This window comes from Strigops habroptila, chromosome 1 (genome assembly GCF_004027225.2).
Source record: "Strigops habroptila isolate Jane chromosome 1, bStrHab1.2.pri, whole genome shotgun sequence".
Classification (NCBI taxonomy): domain Eukaryota; kingdom Metazoa; phylum Chordata; class Aves; order Psittaciformes; family Psittacidae; genus Strigops; species Strigops habroptila.
The window spans coordinates 41,718,053-41,739,706 of NC_044277.2; the positions used below are offsets into that span (position 1 = coordinate 41,718,053).

The 21,654-nt window shown below is 34.5% G+C and overlaps 1 protein-coding gene across 9 annotated transcripts in view; it reads right to left on the reverse strand.

Annotated features, from left to right (window-relative positions):
- SNTG1 (syntrophin gamma 1) overlaps positions 1 to 21,654 on the reverse strand; it is a 325,021-nt gene that overhangs the window by 113,759 nt on the left and 189,608 nt on the right. For 7 of the 9 annotated variants that reach the window (XR_003993467.1, XR_003993462.1, XM_030499498.1 and 4 more), the window contains exons 5-7: positions 17,899 to 17,956; positions 15,259 to 15,302; positions 15,110 to 15,151 (exon numbers count right to left, since the gene is read on the reverse strand). Coding sequence is in view for 7 of the 9 variants with exons in the window: in XM_030499498.1 (XP_030355358.1) it covers positions 15,110 to 15,151; positions 15,259 to 15,302; positions 17,899 to 17,956 (144 nt within the window). In the remaining 2 variants the exon portion in view is untranslated. Of the gene's footprint in view, positions 1 to 8,195; positions 8,332 to 15,109; positions 15,152 to 15,258; positions 15,303 to 17,898; positions 17,957 to 21,654 lie in introns of all 9 variants that reach the window. The other 2 variants (XM_030499511.1, XM_030499521.1) reach the window with 2 other exon arrangements.

Below are 21,654 nucleotides of genomic sequence, written 5' to 3' on the forward strand. Positions count from 1 at the left end.
AGCACTGAGGCGTGAAGTCCCTTTGACTTCAGTAAGCATTCTTTCCTGAATAAGAATGTAAATCCCTTCTTAAATTACCAATGAAATTTACCCACCAACGAAGAGGTAAAGATTTAAAGCAGAAGATTATATAGTCCCCAAGACCTGTGTTCCGAACGGAAGCAATTCCACTCTTTAGCTTTAAAGGAAAGTTCAGTTATTTGATGACTACACTGAATTATAAACATTGGTGGGGCGGGAGGAGGGAAGGAAAAAAAAAAAAGAGTAAAAGATACATTCCTAGCCACTGTGCAGTTACACAATGCATTAGTATCAAATTCATTGGTAGATTTTGGCACAATCACATAAAAGCCCAAAGCTAGAAGGCTCAATGCATGCACACAACTGTCTTCAATTATTTTTATTTTAAAAATTAACTGTTTTATTCAGTAAAAGACATGTAGCTAATACAGAATATTTGCATTAAAAACACATCACTGTATGGGGAGTTTTTAATTCCTATGATTTGATATTCACCATAGTATTTACCAACAATAAAAGTTAATCAACAAATAAAACAGTAAAACCTATCAATCAAAGCTTATTTCCTTCAGAAAATTTCTCTTACTGATATACAGAGCAAACTAGAAACGCCATTTTATGACAGCAGTTCCTACTCAGGCTGCACAAGTCAAAGTATACTTCAGACCATTGTTTGACACTACCATAGTTGTAGGTTTTAAATTTTTGCTGCCTGGTTCCAGAACCAGTCTTATATATTTAGATACAAATGGACTGCACACTAGAACTGGAACTTTCCTCAAACAAGGCAAAAGGAAATATGGGGCAGAATGGGGCACAAGACACACCCTTCTATTTATAACCCTTTTCTGCATGTATCTTACTACTGGCACTGTTTTAAAAAAGCGCAAGGGGATGCAGTAAGATTAGCGGTTGCAGCGAAGATTCCTTACTGAGCCGACAACTAAGCAATTATTCTGAAAAGTGGCAGATAGAAGTTTTCAGTTTCTTCAGATGACACAGGAATTGAATCAAGGTAGCATTTACTCAGCGAATACTCCAGCTAAAGCACTACACAAAAGATCATTTCAGAGCAACATACACAGAGATACAGACTTCATATTTTTAACAAGTCCCATAAAACCAACCACTTAGAGACAAAATTATTCCTGATTCCAAGTGACAGCACTCGTTTTAAGTTAGACTATCAGATGATTTCTCAGATGAACAAGAACATAACAGTTATCTTACAGCTATATTCAGGTTTCATTCATTGATCCTTGCCCTACCTGTTTTCACAAGCTCATAAGCTTTAGCCACGGAGGTACCGGAACACGCAACCTCATGACTCCTGTATAAAGCATTAGTAGAAAACTAAGTATCCACCTTTAAAAATAGACAGAATTCATCATGTTTCAAGCCTACAGGCAAAGCAGGACATTTATATTAGCTGACACTAAGAGACATCTGCACAGTTTCCTTCATAGGAAATGAATAAAATAATCAGATGTGAGCAACAAGAGTAAGTATAATGAGGAGGTAGGAGAAAGAGATTAATTTCACAAATAATGTATTGGAAATACAATTAACTCGCACAAAAAAAAAATAAAAAATCCATCAGGCAACAGAGGACCAAATAAAGATCACAGAGAGGACACAGACTCCTCAGTTCTTCCTTCAATGCAGTTCCAAGGTAAAAACATAACGTCAGTTCAGTGACATATTTACAGTCAAGTTGGAAAAAAATAAACTGTTTTTAAACTTTTAAGCATAACACTTGTGGAGCACAGTACTTACAAGTGACTTTGTCTAAAAGATCTGGTAACACCTTTCTGGAAATCTTTAAACTTTTTTTATGCTCCATAATCAACACTAAAATGTTTAATAATCTTTCAATCAGAATAGCAGTAGACTGCAATTATTGCTTAGTTGCATGTTTATCTTTTCAAAAGTAATGTATTAAGTGCCTCAGCAAAAGGTATCAAAGCAAATACCTGATGGGAAAAAGTATGAAAGGAATAGTCTGCAGCATTTTCTTCTTTTTCTTTCATTAATCTTACCATCATTAATAAATATCACCCATAAAAAATACTGCTGTAAGTGCTTAATTTGCATTCCTAGGTCATGTACCCTAATTTTGAATTCTGTTTCACTAAAGACTGCACTTAGTGGTCATCACAGTTCATATGAAATCATTACAATACAGAAAATATGAAAAGCAAGGAACTAGAACTTGTTAAGTCTATCAAAACTGGGAACACCATACCTTGGGATCCCTGACCATAGGTCAGAGGGGACACCACAGGTCCCTGACCTGAAACATTTCATACCATACTCTGAAAAATTAAAAATATGAATTCCTTATATAGATTCCAACTCTAATACATTTTTTACCATGATCTATCACTATATTGTTTGACTCTAATTCCAAACAATTGGGTCTTGTTACTGTTTCCTAACCTATATTCCATGCACTACTATTGGTCTGGGACTGTGGTCGATAGAAGGATATAAATACACAAATATTCATTTATTAGCCATTCAGCTCTATATGACATGCAGTTACTGACAACAAGAAAACACGTACAAAAACTCACAAAAAAATCAGCGAACCAGATGACTTGAACCCAAACTCATCCCAAGTTTCATGAGCTTTTTCTGTATATCTGTATGTAGTGAGTACATGCCAGAGTTCAAAACTGCCTATCTTTGTTTTCACTTTACCTACTCCGTGCATGGCTCTACTTTTCTAGAATTACTCAGCTACACTAAATGATCTGTGTAGCTATAGAGTCTTAAAGTTCTGTACTTGAAACTCTCACAGTTATTCCAGTTTTTGAACGTTATTATGTACCTAGTTGCTGGGCACCTACTCTCTTCCCGAGCTAATTCATGAACATATATTTTGTAATTATATATTTAACGAGCTCCAAAAGAACGGGCTAAGAGAAATGAGGCAAATGCCTTAATAAAACTTTAGAAATACCAATAGACCTGTTCCTAGAGTGGCTGAAACTAAACTGCATTTATTCTACAATTTTTTTAAGGATATGAAATAGGAAATTTGAATTCTTTTAGACAACACAAAACTTTAAGATAGTTTTCTAATTGTAAATTACAACTCCATGAGATGAATAAAATCACCACCATGCATTTAGGTAAACTACTCAACACAACCATCAGTCAAATATTATATATCCATAAGCCTAATTCTGTTTTCAACTAGTTGTATTAACACGTATGTTTCATCTTCTACCATATTTGGGTAAACCTCTCATTGGTATGATAGCTCATAAATTTACACAGGAACTGGATATTTTTGGGGATCAATTTCATTGAAATTGTCAAATCAAATACTGACTGAAGTTGCTTTGCGAAAAATGTGTGATCCTCTTAATAAATCAAACAAAGCTCCTACTGAAATGAAAGAAGCATTTACACTGTTATAATAGCATCTACTATTTTCTACACAGCTTGGCCAGAAGGTTGCACAGCAACCTGTGTGCACTGGTATGTACAGCCGTATGAATGACAGGCTATCCCACTAGTCTACAGAGGATTTCTTTTTTAAGCCACAAGGCTTTTGAACTTCGTAATAATCAGAAATTGTGATAGTAGGCTATACTGAGATTGTGGTGATATTTTTTTACTTTACACTGCATGTTAAAGAGAATATTTAGAAAAAGCTGCCAATACCTGTAGAATTTAAGCAACCTCCAGACACTTTGCACATCTACATTCAAGGATCTATCACATAAAATTTCAAGGATTTTCTTTTTTTTTTCTTTTAAGCAAAATCTAGGCCATATTTTAATATACAGGTAATATGTAGAAATTTCTCCTACTCATCATATTGGCACAACATCCTTGTGAATTTTATCTTTGTTACTCACACAAATATCATTTTAGTGGGTTTTAGTCCAATATGATATAATGCAGAGAGAATAAGCCAGAACCGTAATTTACTAATTTTATGTAGGGTACCAACCAGTTCTTGGTACTGTTATTCTCTAACAAGAATTTCAAATAGCAAAAGATGGATAAAACCATCTTCAAATGAAAACAGAAATTTCATCAGACACATTCTTTTGGACTGGAAAAAAAAAAGATTACTTATGGACTAGTATACTATAATATACACCATACTAAATACTCTGTCACAGTTTTCCCTCACACACTTTTAAGCAAGGTTTTGATTATGATCCAGTAATTTACAAAAATCCTCAGGTTATTCTGGAATGACACTTTCTGGTGATAAGATCTACCACAAAAACACTCAATGCTGGATATAGGCCAGAGCTTCAGTCATGAAATTACTAACAAACGAAATGGGAAAACCAAAACAGCAGGTAATAATATCAGTATTCCTTATGTAGAATATTAACATTTTGGTTTTGGCCTGCAGGTATTATGGCATACAGTGCATGATAATGCATGCATTATTCTACAAAAACCTAAGTATAGTGTATGAGCTATGTAGCAGTGTATGAGAAAACAACAGATTCCAAATACATAAGCTGAATTGAAGAAAAATGCTGTGTATTACCTCTCAAAATCAACAGACACAGCAATTAGCCAGGAAAATTTTAGAAGAATGACTAAGTCACTTAGAAGTCTCCATCCTGTATACAAAACTTGCATAAAATATTCAGTATAATGAAAAAGACTAAATACATTATCCATGTTACATGAAGAAAAATAAAAATAACATCAGCTATATTTACAGAATAAACGAAATTGTTTCATATTTATCTGCATGATTGCTAGAGTACCCAGCTGAACTTACTTAGACTAAAAATCACTAAAAATCCTTTTATGAATGGATAGATATTTTTCTTTTGCCAGAAGACAATATGATAAAGCTAGAAAGCTTCAGATAGAAGCTTTCGCCTTTCTAACAATAACTTTTTTTAATAAAAAAGTGAGAGTAAAAATCAACACAAAGTTGAAAGTGGAAATATTTTTTTCTAGTAAGCTGTAACAGAGACTAGACAATAAGCTGGAATTAAGGTCTCCAAATTTTGCAGGTGATGTGCACTCCTCAACAGAAATAATTCCAATCAATTTATTTGTTTTAAAGGGTTTTGAGTTCTTTCTATTCATATTTGATCATATTGCACTTTTTTTGTTGTTGTTAAAGCAATGAACTTTAAGGGTCTGAGTTTTGTAGCCCTGATTATTAAAAAAACAATGATGCTGCCTGTTTATCTATTAAATATGTAAGAATCCCCTGCTTCTTAAAACTGCTCCCACTCTTCAAATTTATGAGAATAAGTGTTCTTACAGTTAAAATCTATATGAAATTTCTAACACATTTACTAAACAGGTAGTTTTTTCTGCATGCAATTTCTGAAAAGATCATTACTAATATTCAAAATGAGTATACATTACTAAATTACATGTCAGCTATTGTTCCTTGTGCTTGCGGAGTGAAAGTCATCCAGTTGACACAGCATTTTGAAGTACATTCTTAATTTTTTAAATCTTTTATGAAGAGAGATATGTCTAAGATTGTTGAAAACATGGCTTTAATATTTTGTCTAAGCAGAGCCCTGGTTGTGGGAGAAAAAGAAAGATCAGTCCACAATAAGAGTTTGCTCACACTAATCCCATTGCAAGGCTGGGGTCAAACACACAGCTAGTGGCAAATTTCACATTTACATATTCAATATAAAATTTGCTGCTGGCAAATATGACCTTAACGTTTACTTTTCATGAATAGTCACACTAATCAACCACCAGCATATAAATGCTCATGGAAAATGAATACAAAATGGTCTTAAAGAGTTTGAAATCAAATTTTAATTCTAAATTTGAATAAATATTAATGTACAAGCCTCTTCCTATTTGTTCAATTCTAAATGTTATCAACTTCACAATGACATAAAGAATAATTCTTGGACAAATCTGTATTTGAAGTAATGTTTTAGATCAATATATGCAGTTAATTCTGCTGAGTTTCTTGGCAGCTCAAGATCTAATCTCTGAGAAAGATATTTTAGCACTCCAGGGAGCGTGCTCAGTGGTAAAAGTTTTCAGCTGAGAAAATGCAGAAGAACATACTTTCAATGGCAGACTTTCTGCTGCAGAATAATTGTACTGCATCTAGCTGAAGTTGAGAAAATTACTTTGCTCTTCAGAAATATTTGTAAAAAAGAAAGCCCCCAATTTAATAAAATCCTTAAATTCATACTTTTAGGCAAATACATACATAGTTTGTTGGACTGAAATCCAACATAGTTATCCTGCAGCATGAAATTTTCACAAATATTACCTCAAGATTTTTAGAATATTTTCACCAGCATCTACATTTTAAGGGTCTTGGCAAAACTGAGTTTGGAGGTACTCACAGTGGATATTAATTAACTGGAGGACATTTACAGATATTTTGGAAAGAAAAGAGATTAACATATAATTCCATGGAATTAAAAAAACTCTTTAGTATTCCAACATAACAACAAAAATGTGCTGAATTACAGGTTTAATCAGTTTATAACATGAGGTCTTCATGACTTTCAAAGTTAAGCATAAATCTGGTATGTTCATCCAAAACGATCAGGCTACATATCCCATTGCAACCCTTATTTTACCTTTTCTTATTTTCCTAATTAGGCAATAACATCATGGAAATCCATTCTTGCCAGCAGTTAATTACCATTTGAGACTATAAAATCTTATAAACCCCACAATTTATAGACTATTATATATAGTGGATGTGTTTTCTGAAGCAAAAATTGCAACATCAACAATTAAAGAAAAGCAAAATGCTTTGTAAAAATTTGTTACATTGCTGCTAGGTGAATATGTCAGAGTACCATGAATTCACAAACTACAGGCTTCACTTTTAGAAAGTCTAGGCCCCTCAAACCTTAATAGTTCTCGTTTTACAATATTCTGTGTGCTGTCAGTGTCTACAAAAATTCAGAAAATAAGCAAAACAGATCCTATGTAACTCAAAGCTACCTAAAAAATATTTATACAGAAAGATGATTTAAAAAAACACACTCCCATTTAGAAAACAGTTTCCTGATGAGATAAAGATATTTTGGGTTTGATACCTTCTGGGATATTAAATGCTGTAGTCATAGAAGCAAAAGTAAACATTTAAATTTTGTGTTTTGCCAAATTCCAAAGCTCCCAGTGTTTTAATTGGAAAAAAAAAAAAGAAAGTTTGTCTCACAGATCTGTTGTTGACATTGTTGTGCAGGAAATTCATTTTACTCTAAAACCTCACTTAGCAATTGATGGAAAGATGCTTTATATAGTCTGTAAAACCTTGTAATCTTTCAGGGTGAAATATGTTTAAATTAAATATTTCATCTGTTAGCATCCATTATGGTAAATGCTATCTCTCACCAACATTTCTCGCTGCAATCAGTGATTCAGAAATTATACATTATGACCTGAAGTGCACAGGGGATTTTGAATGTGGTTTTTGTTAGGTTTTTCATGTAAATATGACTGAATAAAAGTTGTCAATAAATCTTAAGATGATTGAGATGTGGTGAAGATTTTGTGAAACATGCTTGTTATTCCATTTATGTCAATAAATTATTCTCAGAATAGTGTAAGAAGGGGAGGCATTTCAGTATTTCAGAGAATCCAGAAAAATCCTCAGTACTTTCTACAGCACACCAACATACTAAAATATGTTTTTTTCATGTAGAGCATTCCCTTGAACTTTCCTTTTAATGGGTTAGCATAATCAGAACCTTTGAAATACTCTGAATCAGTACTGGCTTGACAAGGGCATGTGAAGTGAAACAGAGCCATGTACATTTGCTAGACCTCATTTAAAGATAAATGTCATTATCATGTTATCATTGGTAATGCCATGTCAGCCTTAGCAGTGACTGTTTCCCATTTTGCTCAGAAAAGTTTTAACAGCACAGGGAGGCAACAACTCCTGCAGGTCTCTGCGCTGAAATCTAAAGAATGGGTAAACTTTGTAATTTTTAATGAAGAGTTTCTTCCCTCTGTGATCACACCTGCACCAGAATTTTTCTTGATATCTGTGAACCTCTTACTACTGCAAGCTGTTTTACTGGCCAGTCTTGCAAAATAGCTAATGGGAAACAGGTAGTACCAAACTGAACTTGCAGAAAGACACTGGTACTATCAGGCCAAAAGGGAAAAATACACATCTAGAAATAGGCCCATTGCTGACAAATAGATACCAAAACACCATACTGTACCATACTAGTGATTGAGAAGTATGGGGTGGGCCATCTGGAAACATCCATGTATCTGGCTGGAACAGTCCAACACTGGATGCTATTGAAAAATATATAGACTCCATTCTCCTTTCCTCTTCCTCCTCCACCGAACAAACTGTCAAAAGACAAAGACCCATTGTAGAGAAAAAAAAAAAAAAAAAAAAAAAAGACCTAAAAATATATACAGGTTTTAGATAACCCCCGGATAAAAAGTTTCTTCCTTTTTATCTGATTTTACCATGGCCAGAACAATGACAATTCTGAAGAGTTAAATTGGGTATTGTAACTGCTGGAAAAATGTCAGAAGGCTATGTGTGTGCACATTTGCACTTCTTTGAGCACACCTCTTTTGTCTGACTCCTTCTGGCTACCTAAATCAGCAAACATGCTCTATTTTGTCCAATGTGCTCCCTTGGGCCCATCAAACCATAAGAAATAGAAAGGTTGCTTTTCAGAGGTGAATATTTGCTTTCAGTCTCTACCACATGGTTGTTACCTGTTTAAAGAAAATACAGTTGTTGCCAGTCAGGTAGTATTTTCTAGTCTTTAGAGGTAAATGATTTTTTTTTTTTAATAGTGATCAGGGAAGATAATTTTCATGCCTGTAGAAGGTTTCTGTTTTCCTACATTAAATTAGAGTCTTTTGTGTATGTTTATTTCCTCTGCCTCTTGGAGGCTTTTGATGCTTTCTATGCTATTCTTGTGTAGTCTTACTAGATCATTATGGAGTACTTAGTGCAAGTAAAAAAAAAACCAAAAACTCAAACCCCTAGCCAAAGCGGACTGTGCTTTTTCTAATATAAACCACACAGAAACAGAATAAAAATCATTGGGATTCTGGTGCTCTACCAGAAAGCCAGCCCCATTTTCTTATTTTATAAATATTGTACAGTATTACGTCTATGCACAGCAAAGAAAAAATTGAGTCGTTGTACCAAAGTCAAACTGAGGTATAGCTCCACAAGTGGAAGATGCTATGAAGAATGAAATCTTTTGAAAAGTCCTGGAGGGTGAAACACACAGATGTACAAGCAAATATGAAAATATTTCTATCTGCTTCCCAAAGAAGCAAAGAAACCTGAGTCATTATAGTAAAATATCAATGTAAACAAGGTCACAAACAAAGCATGTCTGATGGTACACACTTTAAATCCACTACTGCATGACAAAGGAGGAACCAATGGCAGTTATTTCAAGGATGCTGCACCATAATTGGTGATTTAATCTTTTGCTCTATCCCACTAAACCCTAACGGCTTTTTGCTTTGAGGACCGCAACTATGTAAGAAGGAAATAACAATATTAGTCATATAGACATGATATTAGTCATGCTGGCATGTTCTACTACCCTCTATTAAAACTTGGTAGTACTGATGAGTAGTTTTAAAATTACTAATATAGCTACAGGTACCTTGAGAAAAAGAAATGAAAATATAAATTAGGAAAACAAGCAACACATGAAGGTATTTTAAAAGTCTAACATCATAGGGCTTGAATAAATTCAAGTCTTTACTGAGTTTGGTACAAAAAAAAAAAATCTAAACTAAAAAGACATAGCTAAAACCAAATTAGAAAAGCAGCTGAATACATGTTAAGAATACTGCTCCAGGATATACCCTAATCCAAGGAATTTCCACTACCCAGGAGAAAAACAGTAAACTATTTACACTTGGTAAGTTCTTTTCCACTTGCTGGACTCTTATTTCAAATAAATGCTGAAATATTTGACAGATTACTATTATTAGCTCCATATTTAATGAACAATAAAGATGTTCAATGAAAGGTATTATCATTAATTGCACCAGCATAGTTAAGGTGACATTAGCACTACTATGTCTACCTACGTCTCAAATAGTAAAGAGAAGCTGTATGGAAAAAGTAATAACTTGGCCTCTTCTTATGAAGCAAATACTGGATTTCAAAAAAATTACATTTCACTTTTAAATTCAAAAGTTACAAATTGCAGATTCATTATGGTCTTCTCTTAGAAATGCTGACTAAGCAGCTCCAGTATTTAAAGTCACCATTCAGTCTAGAGGGGAAAGGATTAGATGGCTGTGGTATGAATTATATAGTACAGAATCTCTGCCACATAATATGAGAAGGTGGTAATCTGTATTTTCAGGTTGCCGTTATCACTGTTACCAAACAGCTCAATATTAATGTAGAGATCCTTTCCTGTAACAGATCCTTAAGCACTTCATATAATTCAGGGAGCTAAATCTGGTAATAGTCTAGGTCTCTATTTCACAATTAAGGAAAAAGAAGAGAATATAAAAACATAATTTACCAAAAGACACATCCACAAACTCAAGACTGAGATTTTAGATAATTTGGTTTCCAGTCCTGTCTTACAAATACATTATGTTTGTTCTTCCACTTAAAAACATTTACAAAAAAGATTACTTATGCTATTCATAATGTGGTTTAAAAACCAGTTTGAATTAAAACATAGTTTTAAACCAAAACCCATCAGAATAAGAGTTTCATTAGCTGCACGATTGTACTTAAGCAACTACAAGCAACAGACAGTACTGTCTGTTTCATAGAATATATATGACTCATGGAGAGCTAAGACAGTTACGGCCCTGCTATGAATGCAGAGAAAAGGGGAAGGCAAAAGATACAACGCAGTGCATATGGACATCACATGTCAGGTCATTCTGCTGGAAAAAGATGTCTTGTGCAAAATGCAGTTGATGGCTGAACTGAAACACAGTGCTGCATATGGCAGCTAGTGCTACATAAAAATCCTCCAAAATCTAAATATCTATGCTGTCTTGATACCTACCTACATACCTCTGTATGAGCTTTTCCTGTTGTTTTCCAAGGAATGCATGAATGCCACATTAACTGGCACATAGGAACTACTTGTCATTAGAAAACATTCCCTGAATTTTTCCCAAATAAGAAATTATTTCATACCAAAAGAAACACCAGTGATATCTAACCATTGTTGTTGGTAGTACCTGAGATGCTTCATTCACCACTTTAAGAACAGCGACATAATCATAAACACATTAGAACTCATTTGACTGAAATTTTTCCTTCTCCATGAGCCCCAGATGCTTTGGTGCACTATAACCCTGGAAACAGTAAAAGCAGTAGAAACAACACAAGATTTTTGGTAGCATGCAACTGAGCTGACTTGTACTCTCCCACTCCGAGCCACTCGGTATTAGTTCAATGTAAGTAGCTCACAGGAGGGCCTCTCACATTCTCCCACAAGTTTGTCCATTGTCAGTGGGATTGTGGCTAGACTCGGAACCACCAAAAATGTCCATGAGCGCTATAAGAACAGCATTATGTTGGTGATTGCCTATCTATGTTTTATGTTTTGACAATAAATGGAGGTAAGGGCTACAGACACATTAGTTTTTGGGCTACAAATATATTAGTTTCTAGCCTTATGAATAATCATGTCCATTGTGACCCCTTGAAAGACTAGGCGTGTGGATTGACAAGTTATGCATTGTTGGACCATTTTAACTAGCCTACGAGAAGCCAAAACTCATAGGTTTGTCTATGCATAATCCTAATCTCAGACTTTAAAAAGTCTTGTTGTAAGATATAAAGAAGAGTCTACTGGGAAAAGAATAATTAAGAAATACGAAGTAGAACGAGCACAAACTCATGTAAATTAACAGATATAATGGAGTCTCCTTACCTCTACGTTCAAGTTCATACTGCATTTTTGGAGTCAAATTGCCAGTATGACATTGAAAGATATTTTTTAAGAGAACTGTTAGATTTTATCTTTTTTTCTCAAGCTCCTTCCATTATGATATGTTAACACAGACAGCATGTATTTATTTTACCATAGGAAAGAACTAAGATGGAAGCAATGTTATGCTGTACTCCGATGGGAGTCTTTACAACCAATGACAACAGGCTGACATTCAGCCTTTGATAAAAACTCATAATGTGCTTTCACAATATGAATAACATCTCACCTCTACAACCAGCGTGAGAAACCTAAGCTCAAAATTAAGTGATTCAACTAAAGCTAAAAAAAGAAAAAAAAATCAGAAGGAATGGTGTAGAGGAACAATAAGAACTGACTAAACCTATCTATCCAGTCTTGAAAGAGTCTTACCTATCATCTAATCTGCCTACCTATGTATCTACCTATCTATTTAGGAGATTCAGGTGATTATATATGTTACTTTAGTAACAGGATCTGTTCATCACTGAATACTATTTCATCAGCTCTAACAACCAATGGAAGACAATAAAGACATCAAAGGAGTGCCCACAAGTGTTAAGCCAACCAAGTTCACTATTTACTGGGGAAAGATTCTCCTTGCTATGAAACATGGCAATAATTTGATTCAACTACTTAATTTTGAAATTCAAATAAATTTATATGCATCCGTAAAACATGGTGACATACCAGGGCCAACTAAACATCAGTGTAAAACTATAGTCTGCAGTGATTACGCCACAGGTCTTTTCATGCTATGAAGATATGACATATGCTTTAAAAGTTTCTGCACGCAGCAAGACATTTTTGATCTAGAAAAATAATGAACACTCATATGATGCACACTGCAGATACAAGTTCTGAATTTTCTACAGGCATCTTCAGCTTTACACACTGAAAAAAAATCCCATGTTGGTTTACAATGAACAAGACATTAAGACAACCCAAACCACTAATGTATTCTCATATATGTTACCCACTAAGTCTTAATTAGTTACAGAAAAGATCAGAAAGAAACAAACCTCTGAGCTCATACACCTCACATTGCCATTTGAAAAGTATCTAGATGCAACAAGGATTGAAAATCAAGTTTCTACTACTGTTCATCTCCCTGCTGTAAGCAACTATGCTCCACAAGATTCCTATTTTCTCTATTAGCTTCAGAGTAGAGCTACAGATTCTGTATTTGTTAAAGATGCTGCAAGAGAGAAGTGCTAGAACAACTCAAACTGCAAAGGGCATGCTGCAGACAAAATCTCACCTAACTCCTGCAGGCAGACCAGTTGATGTACTTGCCCTTTACTCAGTGCTATGACTAAACCCACTGACTACCGCACAAGGCATAACCACATCTATCATTACTATAGCAGGCTTTGCAACAAATGTACTCCACAAATATATAATATATTATAGCAAATGTTTCTAAAAAAAATAGATTATCGGAGATCACTTTGCTTTTTGTATTTATTTTATATTTTATATTTATAACTCCTCTGTATATTTGAGTTTATAAAATGCCATATGGACATTTTATCCTATTTAAATATTGTTGAATATTTACTATTAATTCTTAAAAATTATTCTTAGAATAAGGATTTAATTTAAAATTAATCTGCTTCTTAAACTCCCCAAATACTTGCACATAAACAAATGCACACTCAAAACTGATAAGATACACTTTTCCTTTTTCTATTATTCAGAGAAAATTATCTATATGGAGTTTGAGAAACAGATTATGTTGGGCAAACAAGGTACAAACCAAAATTTAACACGATGACACTTGGTACTCTGTCAATATGCACCTTTTGGCTTTTCCAAAATCTCTTCAATCTGATCATAAATACTCAACAGATTTATGTATAATTGTAATGGTCCAGAGATTGTCTTAGAAAAAAAGAAAACAAAAAAAATCCTGGTGTTCTTACCAGTTTTCAATATGCCTTTGAGTGAGCAAGTCTACACTTTCAGTAATATCTTTTTCTCAATTCTTGAAATTCCAACAGCCTATTGAAATCCCATTGAGAGATTTACATATTAATGCATATTAAACCAAATAACTGTGGTAAGCTTATAAAAGATTAAAAGCTGATCACTGTTGCACAGCCAAAACTTAAAAGTACTATAAATATGACTATTAGCCAGTGTATATGGAAGGTGTTATGATGAAGGCTCTGAAGAATGAAGCATGATTTGCAGCACAAATTTCCAACATGAAACCAGTGCACAAAAGCACTCCGAGGAACAGTGCAGTGATCTAATCTTTCAGCCTGCACTAACTTGTTCATCAGTACTTCATCTTTACTAATGCTTGCTTTCTATACCCAAATGCCATACGTTCAATGATCTGGTATATAACAGAATGCTGTGTGAAATCCAGAATACTTTTTTGGCAAATTAAATTTTAGAAAAGTAAACTTTCAAATACAACATTACTACATTGTTTTAAAAATACAGGTACAAATTCTATGGAACTACACAGAATTTAAAGATAATTTGTTTGGTAATATTCTCATTTCTGGCATTCTTTTCTGAAATACAGGTTTTCCTACTTCTGAAAGCACTAGAAAAAGAGTCAAATGTAACAAATGTACATGATACTTCTGGCAAAGCTGACTTACCGAGGGAATCAGCCTACCATAAAGTTCTCAAAAACACATGGCTTCTCTAGAAGGAACCTCCTTAATACATGGTTATTTTAAACCCGTATTGATACCTGCTTAACTGAAGGAGGAAAGCACCATCATAAGTAACAGCCAGAGAATTAAAGGCAGATGAATAGATTTGTTTCAATTTTTAAATGGGATTAAACCCAACCAATGTGCAAATCTCTAACACAGTGCAAATTACAGCTTTTGAAATTAAAATGACCACACACAATCAGAAAGGTGTAGCACTGCTGAAATTTGATAGCTATAAGCCAGAAGAAATGTTGGAACATGTACAGCTAAAATTTGCATAATAAAATAATCAACTTTAACGTAGAAAAGCCTATCTGAGAACAGCAATTACATCAAACTTAGGAAGAAAAGACTGCACTAAGATCTTAGTTTCTTGCCATGCTAGAAAGTACAGACATAATTGTTTAGAAATAACAATAATACAACTGATACCAGCAGACTGCAATCAGCATACACTATCATCTCAATCACTACAAAAGACAAAAAGTAGACAAAAACCCCAGAAATGCTCACCACTTCTTCATGCCTGCATTTTCTCACATTAATTCCATTAATCTGTTATTAAAAAGATAAAGAGAAGACTTACTCTACATTTCGTAAGTATACATTTCATTTAACTTTTCTAGAAAAATATAAACAAAAGAACTTGCAATTTTACTTACCTGTAGAATTGCATCTCCTATAAAAAGCAAACCTGAAAGCTCAGCTGAAAACAGAAAGCATATTTTTTACTCATTTTGTAGAAAATATCCTACATTTTGTGTACATGCATTCCTATTTAATGTTTTTACATAAACTTTTAAAAATTTAAAAAAAAAACCCTAAAAAAATACCCAACAATCAATTTCCGAATAAATGATTTGAAATTTTTTTTTTTTTTTTTTTAAATCCCAAAATACTGGCATATCAGTGTTACCCAGCCCAATACAAAACTATGAAACATATTCCATTAGTCATTAACACATTTCAGGCCATTGTGGTGAGGTATGGCATACTCTTCCTAATAGAAAATGTCTGCAGGAGTAGGTCCTATTTGCCTGTGAGAGACCGCTTCTTACAAACTCTGAGGAAAAAGCAACATGGAGAGTCCAGAGCTACTTATGAACGACAAATTTAACTTGTAAGCTTTTACCAAAGATACCTTAGAGCCTGCATCTTTGGTAAACTCAGCGGAGATTTATGCTGGATAACACTTTATATGCTGAAGAGCTAGACAATCAGTACATTGTACAAAATCACCAGCTAAACTGAATTTTATTTTTAAAACAAAGCTATACCTTATAAATCACAGGGGAATTTAAAAAATCTAATTTTAAAGTTGCAATTCTTAAATTTTGTGTTGTGTTACAGAGCTATCTAATGCAAATATACTGTATAAATACACAAGAAATATAACATAGATTATTTAAGTGTCTATAAAGAAATAAATAACCCCTAACATGAGAACTAAGGAATGTTAAGAGATTATATGGGACTATTTATCTATACTACCCTAAAACATCACAGAAGACACTTTCTAGGAAAGACTTCACTCATATTTACTCGAGTTGTAAAACTGGAATCAGTATTGACAGAAATTATGATACTCAAATATGTGTTTGAAGGACTGTTCTTATGAGCTATATGTAATGAAGGATGCTTAAATTATTGGAGGATTGACATTCTAATTTTTTTTTTTATTTTTTCTTAAATAGATGTATATCTCAATATTCTTCAGACATTGGGCTTACATGTACTAACACTTCACATATGACCTAATCTGCTAGCCTAAGCACCTTATGTGCATCACTGGTTTTAATAATTGGATCAAATGTCACATTCTTTTTTAAAGGTCCAAAGAAAGAGCTGGAGTCAACAGGGAGGAAGGCAGAACCAAGCCTGCAGAATTTTGAAGTACAGCCTCCGGGTCAAACAGCATTTTCTGTATCAAATATCCCTCGTACAGATGCATGGCATGATATCACAAGACAGTTGTCTCCTATACAACAGATGTCCCTCAAAACTAGCTCTAAAAAATCAGCAGTATTTTTATGAAAAGCAGTAATGGAGATTATATCTAGATAGGTATTGAGGTTAGAAAAAATGTATCAGCAACTGCACCAAAAAAATGACAAAAAAGTGCGCACTTTTGTTTGCTCAATTAAATTTGTCTTTCTTATTTTTCTGCAGTCCTTAATAGCATTTTTATAGCTAGTGTAGGTAATATATGCCACATTATTATGTATTACATCATGATATGTATACTGAAAAGAACAAAGTCAGAAGTATAACTTCTTAAAGTTAACCTTATTGCCCTCCTTAGGGGCTCATTCCATGCTGCTCTATAGCCTCCCTACATACAACTTTCATATCTGCCTTTCAGGGTTGGCTTTCAGATCTCAGTATGCTGATCCCTCTGTACCTCTCTTTATCTGTTTGGATGGATGAGAGATTTTTTTTTTTTATGCTGGCACGTTTTAACTGTGCAGAATCAGGATCCTAGAATTATTGCTTAACAGATGGAGGGAAATGCTTCCACGTTTGTGCTTCTGACCTTACACAAATGTACACAAATATATACAAACTTAATACAGACATTAATTAATTAATCCACATTGCTAGCACTGTTTCACAACCTTCATCTCTCAGCACTGCATATATGAGGTGTTTAACCATTACCTATCTTCCTAGCACATATTACATTATTCCAATAATTTCAAAACATTTCCAGTCAAAACCAATATAGAGATTCAGCACCAGCTCCGCTTGTATTAAAAATGAATCCTTATGCAGCACCAGTTTTGCTAGGTATGAGTTGCTGCAAAGGCTTAACGCAGCACAGCAGCTAATGATGAAATAACACAGGGGTATTATCAAGGTTCTGTCATTACCACCCCTGTCCAATTACTACCCTACTAACCAGTATAAAAAGACATGCATTCTCTTCTTGTGTTACCATGCCTTAACGGGCAAACATTTGACGTGCTACAGCTTTCTGGCAATAACCATTTGGACATATAAGCCAGAAAAGTTAAATTTGCAAAACATTTTTATTCTCTAAATACCTTCTTATTTCTCTCCTTAAAAATGCCTTACAAGAACTGTTTTGGTTTTTTTTTTTTTTAAATCATGTAGAAGACTGTTTACGAAATATTCCAAATATAAATTATGTACTTTTTCAATGAACAGTTCTGAGGATGAGAGAGATCATAACAACATGGAGAGAGAAAGCATTTGTTTAACACTTCCTGGAAAATCTCAAGACTTAATGAACTGGGCTACAAGGGGCATGTCAAAACACAGTGTACTAATCTGACACCCACCTCTTTGTTCTTTGGAAATCTTAGAAATGACCACTGGAATATTATGTTCTGCTCCACCCTGAAAACAGAATAAATGGCAATTTTGTCAGTCACTAGAAATAGCTCTTTGCTTAAAATTAAGTTTACCCTTTCTCTAACTGCAGGTTTCTATTCTGCATTTCCTCTTTCTTAAAAAAAAACAACAAAAAACCAACCAAAAAAAAACCCAACCCCAACCCAAAACCCAACAACAACAAAAAAACCTCCAAAACTTGATTGGGAATAATTACTTATTGCCTCTCATAAAGAAGTTCTCAGTTGCTATCATCAGCTCAGGAAGCCATTAGAATGTTGTTCAAACCTCTACAAGACTTGAAGAAAAAGAACATTAGTTCCTGTGAATTCTGGAGAGCTTAATGTATGAAATTGTGTCCTGCAAGAGCAAAATGGACATTGCGCTACAATGGCAGTCATGCTGTGATCAGTTTTCATGCTGGCAAGAAGCAGGTAAACAGAAGCCCAAGAAAAGCAAGTTTGGACTTTTCATCTCAAAAGTAGCCTTTATTTGTTTCTGTCTCTGTTACACAAGCACAAAGAGTGAGCAAAGCAGTGGGATAAGTAACAAGGAACCGAAAAGGAAACCTTAAGTAATGGAACAGTAGGTATTCAATAAATGGGGGGAAATAAAGGAAAGCTAGACAGTAATTCAACAGTTCAGCAGCAATTCAATGCTGTTGCTTCATTCAATTTATCCAGCGGGGACTGGAAACATTTATGGTGCTTAAGAATAAAATATTAAAAAGAAACCTTAAATAAAAAGGAAACTCAAAGGAAGAGAAAGGCAAAAACACACAAAGACACAAGTATTTTTTGCTCTGCAGAGAATATCAACATGTAAGCCTGAATGTAACCTGTACAAATTCAGATCCTCAGAAATTACAGTCTGCCACACTTACTTTTCCTAGGAATCCTGGTTAAGAATTTGCTTACTCTTCTCTTTCACTGAAAATAGCTGACCACCTATCTAGACAATGGATCTTTTCCATTGTTTTATATTTTCCATCCCTCTAAATGTGGAAATCTAGTTAACGACCTCAGACCAGAAGTCAAGTAATGTCAAGTACTGGTGTTGAAGTCTTAAGGGCTCAGCCCTCTATCAGATTCTAACACTAATCTTTGTAATGCAAATTTTCTTTGTCATTTCTCCTTAAGCAGGCATGGGTGAGCCTGGAATAAAGGTAGCTACCCACCTGCGGAGGTGGTCTTGCTAGAAAAGGCAGAGGAAGCTCTAATCACTGACAGCTGTTTGAAGGTCACCGTCCTGGATGTTGGCCATAACTGATGGGAGGTCACCCACACTTCCTTTCAAAGTGTTGCATGATGCAGTTCTAAAGACTTTTTCTTAAGCCAGTTTTTATGTATAAGGGTTTTTCTCTGAAATTTTAGTAATGAAAAATAGGGAACTGAAACTAGCAACTTTTATTGGCAAATGCTGGTTTTGTGTTTGGTTCCAAGTATAATAAGAAAATTTCTATTTTGTTTTTCTAAGCAGAGGGAGTCTATAAAAACTTAGAGCAATTGTTGGACTTCAGCATCCTCAGACAATGTAGGTGACATTTTTATTTCATACTAAAAAGCAACATTTATTGCACTAATAAAAATAGCTTTAAGGTCTATTGGCGCAATATGGCTAATGTCTATAAAGATAATCTTCTCAACAGAAAAATGGTGACATTATAAACATTGCCTATTGAAAGCAGTCCATGTAAAGCTCTGAACTGTGTTCAAAGACTGCCTTAGAGAATACTAGTTGGTGTAAGCTGTGGAAGGAATCTTGTACGCAAGCTCTTAAAGATGAAAAGATAAATCTTTAAACTAAAAGCTAGATGATTCATCTACTTAATTAAAGCTTTCTAACCTTTTTATTTTTTATTATTTCAATTTGAAACATAGAAAAAATGCGTTAATGAAAAAATATCATAGAATGAAGAAGAAAAGAATCATCTAAGTATGTACATAAGTGTGAGCAGGACAAGTGCACATGCTTGCTTTAGACATTTTTTGATTGAGTCAAATTTTGAAACTCATACTGAATCTCAGCAGATGTGCCAAGCTGTTCATCACTGAGAAAGAACAATCAAAACAGAGTCAGGAAAATGGCAGTGTACAGAGTCCTGGTAGCCAGAAGTCAGACTGTAACTGCAAACCTTAATTTGTTTAATGAACTATCAATTTTATTGTCTTTTTCCGCAAGAACTCTACACTCCAATTATTGAGAAACATGATGTTCTTTCAGAAGTCATACACTTAGCAGCTTCTTGTGTCAAATCACAAACTTGTCGGAGATGTGATAAATGACTGAAATATGACATCACGCTTAATTTGTACATTTAACTCCATGGCTATTCCTTCACACAGAGAGGTTTATTACTAAGGGTTCTAAAGGAGCTTCAGAAATTAGAAAATAATTCCTTCTGAAGAGCATAAAACAGATCAGTTCTGCTTCAAATTCCATCACACTTTTACCATTAATTTCAGTAAAATAAAGTACAGCAAAATACAAAACAGGGTTTTCTTTTGTTCTTTAACACCTTCAAAGATTGGATTATACTCAATTTTTTAAAGGGCTTGAGTTCAGATCTTGTGTAAATCAATCTCACAAGCAGGTTTTTTAAATAGCTGAATGCAAAAACTAGACAAAATCATATTGAAACACAAATATTTTGAAGGGTCACTAATCACTGTACTGCTATAACTCACACATCAGATAAACTGCATCCTCTGATATACACCACTTTCACAAAGTAAGTCCTCCGATTATAACCCCCATCTTCAAATAATCTGAGAGTAGCAAGACAACAGGAACCACTGTATTATGTGGTTTTGTGGGAAATAGAGCTACTGAAACAAGGAGCAAAGGCCTCCTCACTTCTACAAAAATAATTACTTTTCTATTTAAAACTAATAATAAATATAAGTATTAAAGTTCAGGTATCTTCAAAAAAACCCAAAGTAACAAACTGTTACTCATCTGCAAGAGGAAGCATACCGTGATTGGTACCTTTTAAAAAAGAAAACTAGCAAACTAGCACTCTTCAGAATATTTGGAATTTAGATTGACATTTCATGACATACCTAAAAAGTCCATTTCAGTAAGTCTTCATAAAGTTTGCTTACCAAACTACAAAAAGGATTACTTTAAATTCCGGTTCTAAGTTGCTGCTGAGGAAAGTTAGAGGGGAAAAAGAAGCTTATAGAAGGTGGAAGCAAGGACAGGCGGCCTGGGAAGAATATAGGAGCATTGCCCGGGAAGCTAGGGACCAGGTTAGGAAAGCTAAAACCCAGTTAGAATTAAATCTGGCAAGGGATGTGAAAGATAACAGGAAAGGATTCTATAGACATGTAGCAAATAAAAGACAGAGGAGGGACAACGTGGGCCCTCTCCGGAAACTATTGGGAGAACTGGCTACCATGGATTTGGAGAAGGCTGAGGTTCTTAATGACTTCTTTGCCTCAGTCTTCACCAGCAAGTGCTCCGACCACACCACCCAAGTCTTGGAAAGCAGATGCAGAGACTGTGAGAATGAAGACCTTAGGCCCACTGGAGGAGAGGATCAGGTTCGAGACCATCTTAAGAACCTGAACGTGCACAAGTCCATGGGACCTGATGAAATCCATCCACGGGTCCTGACGGAGCGGGCGAACGAAGTTGCTAAGCCACTGCCCAACATATTTGAAAAATCATGGCAGTCAGGTGAAGTTCCCAATGACTGGAAG